At 51.5% G+C, this 12,278-nt stretch overlaps 1 protein-coding gene across 1 annotated transcript in view; it reads left to right on the top strand.

Moving 5' to 3' along the window:
- LOC135184131 (sodium/hydrogen exchanger 2-like) overlaps positions 1-11,822 on the top strand; it is a 40,184-nt gene extending 28,362 nt beyond the window's left edge. Inside the window, 4 exon segments of the mRNA XM_064159720.1 lie at positions 869-980; positions 2,413-2,547; positions 9,607-9,679; positions 11,275-11,822. Coding sequence (XP_064015790.1) covers positions 869-980; positions 2,413-2,547; positions 9,607-9,679; positions 11,275-11,408 — 454 coding nt within the window. The 3' untranslated portion in view covers positions 11,409-11,822.
- Positions 11,823-12,278: the final 456 nt, after the last annotated feature.

Below are 12,278 nucleotides of genomic sequence, written 5' to 3'. Positions count from 1 at the left end.
ACCCCTCTGCAGCTGTGCCTCCTTATCAGAATGACCTAAGTCTGTTCAGTTACTCGGCCTACTCTCCTTATTTTCTCACACTATCCAGTTCTGCTCAATCCTGTTCAAACCCCAGCATCCCACCTGAGGGCACAGAAGCCATTTGCTGAAAGATGCTAGGAAAAAGCTTTTGCAACCCTCTCAGCCTGACGGGAAAGAGCAGCTTAGCTTGGACAATGCATGGAAAGCAGGATCAAAAGTCAGACGGTGGGCACTGAGATAGCTAGGGGGGTGAGCAATCTACTGGCATCAGCAAACAGAGCTGCTGACTCTGGGCATGGGAAGTCATCTGTGTCCACACCTCAGCTGCACGGAAATGGTGCTCTGAGAAAGAGGCTCTTGTGCTGTTTCTTGAGGGCTCTGCACCACTTCTTGATGGTTCTGCACCACTTCTTCATGGCTCTGCACTGTTTCCCCGTGGCCTTGCACCATTTTTTGATGGTCTTGCACCATTTTTTGGTGGTTCTGCATCATTTCATGGTGGATCTGCACCATCACACATACTGAAGGAATCAATAGTGAGAACAAAGTTTAGCTGAGGCTAAACGGTGTGTCAGAATGGCCATCTCATCTCATCTCATCTCTTCTCATCTCTCCTCTCACAGACTGTTCTGCTCTGCCACAGCTCCTTTAGCTACCAAGAAGCACATAGATGGCACAGCTCTGATGCAAGTACCAAATGCTCTTTCTGCACTGAGCTCCATCTGCAAGGATTAGCTGTTGGTCGTGTCCGCTGGTCTTGGCCATACCTGCTGCTGGTGGGATGTGAAAGGGCTGCTGTGAGGATGCTCTGGTTGCCCATTTTGTTGTGTTTTTTTTTTCCCTGCAGCAACAACAGGGCTGTCATAACAGACAAAAGATTGGAGGATGCTCTGAATCCGGACGTCCTGGACAACATACAGGAAATATTGGCAAGGAACCTGTACCGAACGAGGAGAACGGTATAACCCTTCCCTCAATCTCTATTTTAGATGTCCAATAACAAAATAGATCTGCCTTACCCTAACAGCCTGAGCAGATGTTATGAATATTTACAGAATTACTAATGATGTCTCTTTGTGAGCAGAGAATAGTTGGCTGTGTGAAGCCAGATCCAGTTTCCAAGTCAGTGGCACATTTCTGTTTGCAGCATGACAGCTTTTGAAAGGTTCACCCAGTCAGCCTATAATTTCATGAAGTATTTTAGGCATCAGTACCCAGAACCAGAAAGGAGAAAGGAGGAGCACATGGATCAGCAGGCAGCAGGTTTGCAGATCCAGCAGCTGCGGCAGCTCCTGGTTACCTATGGGGCAAGGCGGGAACAGACTTACCCTCATGTTGTGGATTTTTAACCCCCCACGGAAAGAGAGCTCAGGGAGTGAGAAAAAATTCATCTGCAGAGGTTTTAAAATCACTCAGCAGTTTTGCCACGAACCTGGCACCAGTGGCAAACAGCACAGAGCTCACTTGCTGTTTACAGAGTAACCTGTCTGAGGTTTTACACAGCAGCCAGGGCTCTGTGCTGTAATTGCTGCTCACGTGGTGGTACATGCAGCCTTGTCCTTAAAATCCATCTTAAGCCTTTGTTTTAGGGATTACACACGAAGTGCTGAGTCCTTGGGGATGCAGCTGGTGTGGGCAGCTTGGCATAGAGGGATCCACCACCCTCCCCTGTCCAGAAAGAAACAGCTAGATAAGCTTAGGAGGAGACCAGCAGGAATGGTGACTGGGATAAAGATGAAGGCATTCCTCCTGTTTGCACTGACTCCTGCCTAAATCCAGCCTCACTCCTTGTATCTCAACCCTGGCTGATGTCAGTGGAAGATCTGACTTTGTGGGTTGATGGCTTTTGAAGCAGGATTTATGGTTCATGGGCTCACAGGATGCCAGGGGGTGGAAGGAACACAAAGAGATCATCGAATCCAACCCCGCTGCCAGAGCAGGACCATACAATCTAGCTCAGGTCACACAGGAACACATCCAGACAGGCCTGGAAAGGCTCCAGAGAAGGTTCCTGTGATGCTGTGGTTTATGTATGGAGCTGGAGGTGTTATAGCATATTGAAGGCTGGGTAGAGGCACTGAGGCTGAGGACACCTCCAGCAGAGTAGTTGCACTAGGTGGGTGTGCCAGCTGGACTGCTAGAGATGCCCTGAGCTTGTCAGTCAGTGACTGGCTGGGCAATTTTGGGTAAGGCAGGGTTTGGAGTCTCAGCTTCCTTCTTTCATCTCCATCCCCACCTCTCGTGCGTGGCTAGATCAGTTTATCCCCACGACCAGGCAGGAAGGTTGCCGGGGGGTGAAGGACCGTGGAAGGCAGGGCGCTAGTGAGGGGATGGTGCCGTGGCAGGAGGGATGGTCCCACCTGCAGCCACGGTCTCTGGTGCCATGTGCAGGGGCCGGCGTACAACAGGCACACCCTCCCTGGAGAGACTGAGCCCGCGGAGCACGCCAAGGAGATCCTGATCCTCCGGCACAGGGGGCTGCATGTGGAGCTGAGCGGAGGGGACGTGGCCAGCTCCAGGAAGCAGGTAAGAGGGAGCCAGGAGCGCTTAGATCTGCACAGACCAAGCGTGGGCTGCTATCCCTGGGCAGGTATGACAGGCACTGTCAGAGTCACAGAACATTGGAAGGCATCTCCAGACATCATCGAGTCCAACCCCCCTGCCAAAGCAGGATCACGCAGGGTAGGCTGCACAGGAATGCATTCAGGAGGGTTTGAAGGTCTCCAGAGAAGGAAACTGCACAACCTCGCTGGGCAGCCTGCTCTAGGGATCTGTCACACACACACAGAATCACACAGAGAACCATGCAGGTTGGCAAAGTCCAACCTTGAACCCTGCTCTACAAGATTCACCTCAAACCATAGCCCCAGGCACCACATCCAAACCACCCTTACACACATCCAGCCTGGGTGACTCCACCACCTCCTTGGGCAGCTCATTCCAGTCCCTGACCACTCTCTCCAGGAAAAACTTTTTCCTAATGTGCGACCTAAACCTGCCCAGCCTCAGCTTGAGGCCATTTCTCCTTGTTCTGTCTCCAATTCCCTGTGAGCAGAGCCCAGCAGCAGCCTCTTCACAGTGTCCCCTCAGGTATCTGTAGACAGCAATGAGGTCTGCCCTCAGCCTCCTGTTTCACACTAACCATCCCCAGCTGCCTCAGTTGCTCCTCATCAGATTTACTCTCCAGACCCTTCCCCAGCTTCATTGCCCTCCTCTGGACCTGCTCCAGCACCTCCACATCTCTCTTGTGTTGATGTCACCCTCACAGTAAAGCAGTTTCTCCTCATGCTGAGTTGAAACCTTCTCTGTTCCAGTTTGTACCTGACACCCCAGCAATAGTGCTGTTTGTCACTGATGCTGCTTCCTTTCAAAGACAAATCCTGTTGCCTTAAAATGAGAAGAAAAAGTCTCTCTTTGCCCTGAATTACTTTTCCCCTGAGCAGAAAATACAGAGGTGAAAAACCCCCAAGCCACCAACAACAAACCAACAACCAGCCCATCCCAGCTCCTGCCAGCCAGCTGAGCCGCGCTGCACGCAGTGCTCTCGGGTGCTTTGTGAGCACAGGCTGCCACCCATGCTGGGACCCTTATTTGCTGAGCAAATGTTATTCATTTGGCTCCACTCTCTGGATTCAGAGGTCTGCTCTTCCCATGGTTTTGTTTCTGAGAGGTTTTGTCGAAGGCAGGGATTTGTTTCACCCACTGCCAGTGGCCCAGGGGGACTGCAAATGTTTGAAACCCTTTGGTGTTTGAGCCCAGCCCTCCCTCCTCTTTCCGAAGCACAGAAGCATGGTTGTGAGCTTCTCTCTCTATTCTGAAGGTGGTTTGCTTTGAGAAGCAGCTATGTTTCTGGGCAGACTGCTGGCAGGAAAGTCTTTCTACTCGCCTTTTGAGGAGCTTGGAAGTAGATGACCCTTAAGGCAACCAGCAACAGAACGAGGGGACACAGTCTCAAGCTGTGCCAGGGCAGGTTTAGGCTGGATGCTAGGAGGAAGCTCTTGCCAGAGAGAGTGATTGGCATTGGAATGGGCTGCCCAGGGAGGTGGTGGAGTGGCTGTGCCTGGAGGTGTTCAAGAAAAGGATGGAACATAGAATCATAGAATCAACCAGGCTGGAAGAGACCTCCAAGCTCATCCAGCCCAACCTAGCACCCAGCCCTGTCCAGTCAACTAGACCATGGCACTAAGTGTCTCATCCAGTCTTTTCTTGAACACATGATGGGGCCATGGTCTGGTTGATTGGCCAGGGCTGGGTGCTAGGTTGGACTGGATGAGCTTGGAGGTCTCTTCCAACCTGGGTGACTCTGTGATTCTTTGCAACCCAACCCATTCTGTGATTTACTGAGGAGAGTAAAATAGGTGTGTTAGCAGATTCCGAGTCCAAATTTGCTGCTAGCACAGCTCCATGTTGGTTCATCTTCTGAATTAGAGGAGTAACAAGGTAAGTGCAATGTCTGTAGCTGGAAAAGACACTTGCTGACTTTCTTGGAAATCAAATGAGAGGACCTGAGCCTACATTTCCCTGTGGAAAGACAAAAATGGTCCAGGAGTAGTGCTTAAGGAGGAGACTTGGACTTTTCAGTTCCTCCCATCCTCTGCTTCAGAGGAAAAGCAATCAAGCTCTTTAATATCTTGCCCCTAAACCTCCAGGTCATCAGCAGTCATTGCTGGGCCATCCTCAAATTTTACCCACTTATCTGAACCAAAGCATTTGATGGCTCGAGCTAAAGCACCATCCAAGTGCAGGCTGTGGTCTCTAATCTGGGCAGCAGTGCTCCATCACTTAGGAGAACAGGATGACCTTTTAAAAAGAAATAATTTGTCTTTCTTTATTTAGACAGTAATTTTCCATGACAGCACAAGGACTCAGGACTGCCACAGGCTTCCTTCCACTCCCATTTCTCTGTTCAAATGCCAGTTGCTGAAGAGCCCATCGAGAACGGCAGTAAGGCACCAAATGCTGCTGCTTCTCAGCCCTTCATTCACAGAAAGGTGTTCCAGCTCTGGCAAACAACTTGGAAGATTTAATTTGATCATTTACATGCTGATTGGTACTTACAATTCAAAATAGATAGGCAAGAACATGGCATGTTCCTGTAGAACATTTGGTATAATTAAACTTCAAAAGAACAGCATGACGTTGCACACTTTAAGGACATTTGATTGTTAACCCTTCTGCTCCTGCTCTCCCCTTCACTCTTGCTCCTCTCTGGTGCCTTTGGGAGGCAATTTAGCACTTTTGGGAAGACCATTTCTCTTTTTCCCTTTGAGTGCTCATGGCTGGGCTTTCAGGGCACAGAATGTTGTGGGGAGGGAGTAGCAGAAGCTGAAGGATTGGCTGTGTCTCTGCATTGCCTCAGGGGTGGTGGCTAATGTCCTGTGAGCCTGGGCAGTGCTCCTGTGGATGATGCAAAGTGCCAGTCTGATCATAGGATGTTAGGGGTTGGAAGGGACCCAAAGAGATCATTGAGTCCAACCTTCTGACAGAGCAGGACAATACTATCTAACACAGAGCAACACATCCAGAGAGGCCTGGAAAGGCTCCAGAGGAGGAGACTTCATGACCTCCCTGGGCAGCCTGTGCCAGTGCTCTGGGACCCTTCCAGTAAAGAAGTTCCCCCTTGTGTTGAGGCAGAACCTCTTTTGCTGCAACTTACACCCACTGCTCCTTGTTCTGTCACAGGGAGCAAGTGAAAGAAGCCTGTCCCCACCCTCCTGGCCAACCTTCAGGATATGCTGAACACTCAGAGGCTCATTTATTTGGCTAATCACACCTCTCACAACAGCTACCCTTGCCTTCTGCTGGGCTGAGTGGAGCAGATGTCAGCACTGGGAGCTGATTCCACTGATAACTGTAAGGGTGACTCTAAGCCCCAGCAGCATCCCTCTGTGCCCTAAAGGAAAAGTCAGGTGTGGGCTGTGTGACCAGCAGCTCATTTGCTAATGTTTTAGACAGCTGCCTCATTATGAGGAAAGGCTGAGAGACTTGGGGCTGTTAAACCTGAGGAGGAGCACACTGAGAGGAGATCTTCTCAGTGCTCACCAGTAGCTAAAGGGCAAGAGGATGGGGCCAGATTCATTTCAGTGGTGCCCCAGCAACAGCACAAGGGACAATAGGTACAAACTAAGCCACAGAAAGTTCCATCTAAATATGAGGAAAAACTTTGATGTAAGAGTTTCAGCACCCTGGCCCAGGCTGCACAGGGAAGTTGTGGACTCTCCTTCTCTGCAGATTCCAAACCTGCCTGGACATTGTGGTCCTGGGCAACCTGCTGTGAGTGACCCTGCTTTAGCAAGGAGTTTGGACTGGATGATTTCCAGAGGTCACTTCCAAGCCCCACTGGTAATTGTTGATTGGACAGGACTGGGTGCTAGGTTGGACTGGATGAGCTTGGAGGTCTCTTCCAACCTGATTGATTCTATGATTGATTCTGGGAATTTGTTGCAAGTGGAAATAAGGCAACACCCAAAAGTAATGGGATAATACACTTTGGCCACAGCAACCCCAAGCAGCACTGCGGGCTGGGGACAGAGTTGCTGGAGAGCAGCCAGGCAGAGAGGGACCTGGGGGTGCTGGTAGAGAGGAGCTGAAGCTGAGGCAGCAGTGCCCAGGTGGGCAGCAGAGCCAATGGCATCCTGGGCTGGCTCAGGAGCAGTGTGGGCAGCAGGACAAGGGAGGTTCTTCTGCCTCTGTGCTCAGCACTGCTCAGGCCACACCTTGAGTGCTGTGTCCAGTTCTGGGCTCCTCAGTTGCAGAGAGATGTTGAGGTGCTGGAAGGTGTCCAGAGAAGGGCAGCAAGGCTGGGGAGGGGCCTGGATCAGAGCCCTGTGAGGAGAGGCTGAGGGAGCTGGGGGTGTGCAGCCTGCAGCAGAGGAGGCTCAGGGCAGAGCTCATTGCTGTCTGCAGCTCCCTGCAGGGAGGTTGTAGTCAGGTGGGGTTGGGCTCTGCTGCCAGGCAAGCAGCAACAGAACAAGGGGACACAGTGTGAAGTTGTGCCAGGGGAGGTCTAGGCTGGATGTTAGGAGGAAGTTGTTGTCAGAGAGAGTGATTGGCATTGGAATGGGCTGCCCAGGGAGGTGGTGGAGTGGCTGTGCCTGGAGGTGTTGAAGCCAAGCCTGGCTGGGGCACTTAGTGCCATGGTCTGGTTGATTGGATAGCTCTGGGTGCTAGGCTGGACTGGCTGAGCTTGGAAGTCTCTTCCAATCTGTTTGATCCTGTGATTCTATGAATATTAACACCAGGCAGGAGGGTGGGTGAGCACTGTTGCTGCCTGCTGTGGGAGGAGAGATTGCACAGTTTGTCAGCAGAAGGCAGGAACACTGTGCTAAAAAGTGGCTTTCAGCCTATTAAAAGCAGCTGAATATTTTTAATTTTTTTTTTTTTGGGGGGGGAAACCCCCATGAAGCCTCTGGGGTTTAGTTGCACACCAAGCTGACAAGCAAATAGCATCTTCCTCCTGAAAAGAAATTAATGGAGCTGGTTAATGCCTGGGTTCTTTCTGATTGCCAGATACTACCTCTTTTGTAGTTCCAAAGGGAAGGGTTTGGCCTTCCAGGTTTTGAGTCAGCAAGGGGAAAAAAAAAAAGCCAATCGTCCAAAATAAATCAGCATTGTCATGCCACCCACGTTCCTATTCTGCTCTTCACCGCGAGATGGAAGCATTACAACTGTGTTTGCAAACCCAACCCCACCGCAACTGCGCAGCGAACTTCCAGCCGCTGAAACCCCTCCGGTGCTGCCCGAGTGCTGCAGGTCTGCTCCTGCCAGGCTGCTTGCAAGAAGCTTTGGTGAGACGTTCCATCAGTTGGCTGTTACGAGCTGAGAGCATGATGAATGGCTCCCTTTGGTTGGGTAGAAGCTCTGCTTTTCCTGCATAGAGATTTGTCTTTTTCTCAGTCTTTTGCTCTGAAAACCTGGAGTTGCTGTGGCTCGGTTTGATTCATGTCCTGGTTTATTAGGTGCTGCTTGGGGTTTTTTCTTCAGTGTCAGCCACCAGAAATATGAGGTGCATGTGAGAGGGCATCTTTGTAGAGCCCTGAGGCTCCACCAGGCTGAGGAGGAGCCAGGAGTGAAGGTCACCTCACCTGATGGACAGTCAGTCCTTGCACAGTCAGTGTGGATAAGCCGGCGTCCTCACCAGGGCAGGCAGCAGTCCAAGGGCTTCAGCCAGGGTGAATCACCTCTGGGTGGCTTTAGAGGTCTGGTGCACTTCAGGTGCCTACTTTGCTTTGACAGGTGCAACCCGAGACAACTCTCAGGGTGCATCAGAAGGCTCTGCCAAGGAAAGCTTGGGCAGTGATTAGGGAAGGCAGAGGAAAGAAGGGAACAATCCTCATCCCTGCTGAGCCACCGGTGCAGGTTAAATGATTTACACCAGGCAGAAAACCCTTGGCAAGACTACAAGGTGACTTCAGACCTGAATCGTAGCCCAGAGGATTAACTCCAAGACTATCTATTTCCAGCAGAAAGTTCTCCTTCCTCTGCCTAAGGACAAAATTCCTCCTGAAGGCTGCTGCTTCCTGGAGCTGTGCATCAGACTGGCCCTGAACGCCGCTCGGAGTTTGGGCTTGCTGTGCTTTGGGCAAGGATCCAGCACCGCCTGGGCTGGCAGGGAGCTCTCTGAGACCCAGGATGGCTTTTATTTACCACCGAGCACCCAGAAAATCCTTGCACCTGTAGCCAGGCAACTTTGTCCTCTTTTCTTCTGCCAAAACATGAGCACACTCCCCCAGAAGGAGCTTATTTGGAGCTGCCTGTAAGCCGTGTGCCTAAATGACATAGTGCCTTTGGTAATTATGCCGGAGCCCTTTCATGGAGCATGCTCTGCGAATCCTTAACCGCCCCTGGGAATGGCTTTCCAGGGAGCCGGCTGCTGCTGCTGGAGCTGGGAAGGCATTGTTAGGGAAACGGTCAATAAAAGTGTGAACAAGGGATGGAGGGCATCGGTCCTCGTTAGGGGAGGGAGGAGAGCGAGCTGGAACAAAACAGCAACCCAGGCTGGGAGGTGTCCAGAGTTATTTTGGCAGACTGGGTTTCTGGACCGGGGTGCCAAATCGCAGCTGCACGGAGAGAGACTTATTCCCACTTTACAGAAGCACTGAACAGCTCGGGCAGCATTGTGCTACCTGATTTGGTTTGCTTTGGTTTGTCTCCTGAAGGGTGGAGATTAGCGCTGGAGTGAAAGGACAGGGAGCTCATTAGTGCCAGTTCGTTACCTGCCTCCTTGGCCTGCAGCCAGGGTGGGCAGCAGCCAAGGTGAGAAATGTCCTGGGGGTGAGTTTTGCCTTCCCTACTTGCCTGTCCCGTGCCCTCTGCTCCAAGACTGCTCCTTCCCATCCGTTCTGTTGGACTGCTCCTGGGGAGTTCAGACCTCTTCTGCCAACTTGAGGCAGAGCAGTGTCTGCCAATATTTCCTGCCATCTATTTGCTCTGGTTTTAGCAGCGTTGTGTTTTCTTTGGCGAGAGTAAAACCGGTGGAAAGAGAAGCCCCCGGGGCTTGCAAGTGGCTGGTTTGTGAAGGTGGGGTGTCGTTAGCAGGCTTGCCAGCAGCCTTCACGAGTGCAGTAAAGTCCTTCTCTTCTTTAGTCACAGAAGGATGACTCCTGCTCAACGCAGAGTGACTCCAGCGTGCAGCCCAAGCTGTGCCGCTCCTTCACCGGTAAGCTTGGGAGCTGGTGGGTGCTGGTGGTGACTTCCTCCCTCCCCTGCTCACTCTGCCCCATCCCCATGTGATGGTCCAGCATATGACAGAGAGGCTGGGCTGAGATCCATGGCGTGTCCGTTGCAGGACTGGGGTTGAGGAGACAGCCAAGGCCAAGCTTTCTGCCGTCCCTCCCTGGCTACAGGCAGCAGCAGGAGGATCTGGGCTGTGTGTTGCAGGCTGGTGGCTGCAGGGACATCAATCCAAGTCTGTGGGGACAAAGTGGGGACTCCTTAGATGAGCAAACAGAACCAGGAACCTTCCCAGCCCCACTGCCCCATCCCAGCCTGACCTCAGACTAGTTGTAGTGTGCGCTGGGATGTGTGAAGGGGCAGCAGGCATCTGCTTGGGGACATGAGTGGTGCTGGGGACCAGAACAGTGAGAAGTGTGCCCCAGTCCAGATGTTTGCCTTCTTTATTACCTGTGTGCTGGTAGGGGGGTGCAGGGATTTCCATGAAGCTTCTTTGTCTCCCAAGTCCAGCCAGGTCATGATTTGAAACAGGTACAGCCTTCATATTCCACTGAGCACTAAGAGGGTTTGGCAGCAACTGCAGATCACTCTGCTCACGGTGATGCTAATGCATGAACTAAAGCCTTGTGAAAATGAACCACACTTCAAAATGTGAAGTTTGTGTCCAAATGCCTTCCAAAAATTAAGATTTTTTTTTTTTTTTTGGTGCTTGCTTGCTTGCTAAGTGTTATTAAAATGCACTTTGAGTGCCCCATTAGCAGCACTGACTGCTTTGATTATCTGTTACAGCAAGATTTGTGGCTCAGGGCCTCATGTTTTTGTAAGCCCAGGCTCAGTTTTTAGATTACTGAGAGCATTGTTTTCACACTTAGCAGCAGCAAAGGTGTGATATCAATGGTTTCATACCAGCAGCACGACATAGAGTTGGACAAAGCTGTCAGCAGAGTTGGCACAATGAGGTGTTCAGTGGGGAGCTGAGCACTGGGTTTTTACACCACCAGGCACAACACCTTTAGTGCCGTGGGAGGGATGGGTGCTTGTTGAAAACAACAAAGAAAGAACATTGCCTCCCAGCGTGGGCTGCCACAGGTTAAGGGTGCAGAGTCAAGGGCTCATAGTGATAGGATGGCAGGGGGACAGCTTTGAGCCTGAGGAGGGCCAATTTAGACTGGCTATTAGGAAGAAATCCTTTACAGTGAGGGTGGTGAGACTCTGGAACAGGTTGCCCAGGGAGCTCATGAGTGCCCTCTTGCTGGAGGTGTTCAAAGCCAGGTTGGATGAGGCCTCGAGCAACCTGGGCTAGTAGAAGGTGTCCCTACCCATGGCAGGGGGGTCAGAAGGAGATGAAGTTCTCCAGGGAGGGGGAATGCACAGTGTCCCTGGGCAACCTGTTCCAGTGTCTCACTCCTCTCACTGTAAAAAATCCTTGTCTAAATCTGCGCTCCTCAAGCTTAAAGCCATTGCCCTTCAGCCTATCACAAGCCCCTGCAGAAGTCCCTTCCCCTAAGTACTTTTGCATTCCTGTTGACCCACAAGGGAGAAGCCTTCTCACACAGGTTGGTGTTCTCTCTCCTCCCGCAGTGGGGAACGCAGAGCAGGTTCGGGAGGTGAAGCAGAACCGGTCGAGGTCGGTGTGTGTCATCCCACCACAGCCCGGCGGCACCGCCAGGAGCGGGGAGAAAGAGCTGGCTTTGGAGATGGAAGAGCAGCACTGACGCTTCTGGCTCTCCAAGAGGGACCCAAGTTTGCTTCCCTACGTGTAGATAGTGTAAATAAGAGGCACGTTGCAAAGCACAGCATGGAGAGGGCAGGTACCCCGAGTGGCTTGCAGCCGAGCCTGTGCTCTCCCTGCCGCAGGAACCAAGGAGAAGGTGCCCAGCTGAGCACTGGCAATGTGAGGTGATGGCTGAGAGAGGATTTCTGAGACATGTCTAGGAAAAATTAGTCTGTTCAGTCTGGGAAATTGCTGGAATTGTCTACAACTGCAGGAGAGGAGGTTTTAATAAGGTGAGCTCTCAGATTTTCTCTGTCAGCAGGGACAGAGTAAGCAGCAGGGAGCATTTTAGATTATATGTTAGGGAAAAAAACTTTCTAATCTCAAGGGGGAGTTTGTTAGGTGATGGAGCATGCCACCAGGAATGACAGAAGATCTCTTCTGCTCCTCAGGAGCTGGTGGGTCCTGGCTATGAACATCAGTCATGTTAAGGGCAGAGTTAAAGCACATAGTTAAGTAAGGCAATGTGTCTTGCCAGGGGGACTGCCCTACACCTCGTGAAATCTCATTGCAGCTGCATTAAGAAGGGAAAAGATATTCTTGGTGATGCTTCAAAGTGTTTGAGGAATAGTTCACCTCAAAAAAACGAATCCAAGGAAGCTCCAACCCCAGTGCTGGTACCAGGTGCTGAATGTGCCAGCTCTTCAACAGGTGGGCAAGCCTTGTGCTGGTTGTTTGCAGCAAGCCTGGCACAACTGTCCCAGGCGATCTCTGCAGCCATTGCTAAGGCTGCAGTGTCAGAGGAGGTTTGGATATGTCTGCTTCTGAAACACAGCAGAGAGAGGCACCCAAAACCTCACTGCCGTAGAGC

The sequence above is a fragment of the Pogoniulus pusillus genome, chromosome 19 (assembly GCF_015220805.1).
Source record: "Pogoniulus pusillus isolate bPogPus1 chromosome 19, bPogPus1.pri, whole genome shotgun sequence".
Classification (NCBI taxonomy): domain Eukaryota; kingdom Metazoa; phylum Chordata; class Aves; order Piciformes; family Lybiidae; genus Pogoniulus; species Pogoniulus pusillus.
Note: the sequence above shows the minus strand (reverse complement) of the source record. Positions and strands in the feature narration are given on the sequence as shown.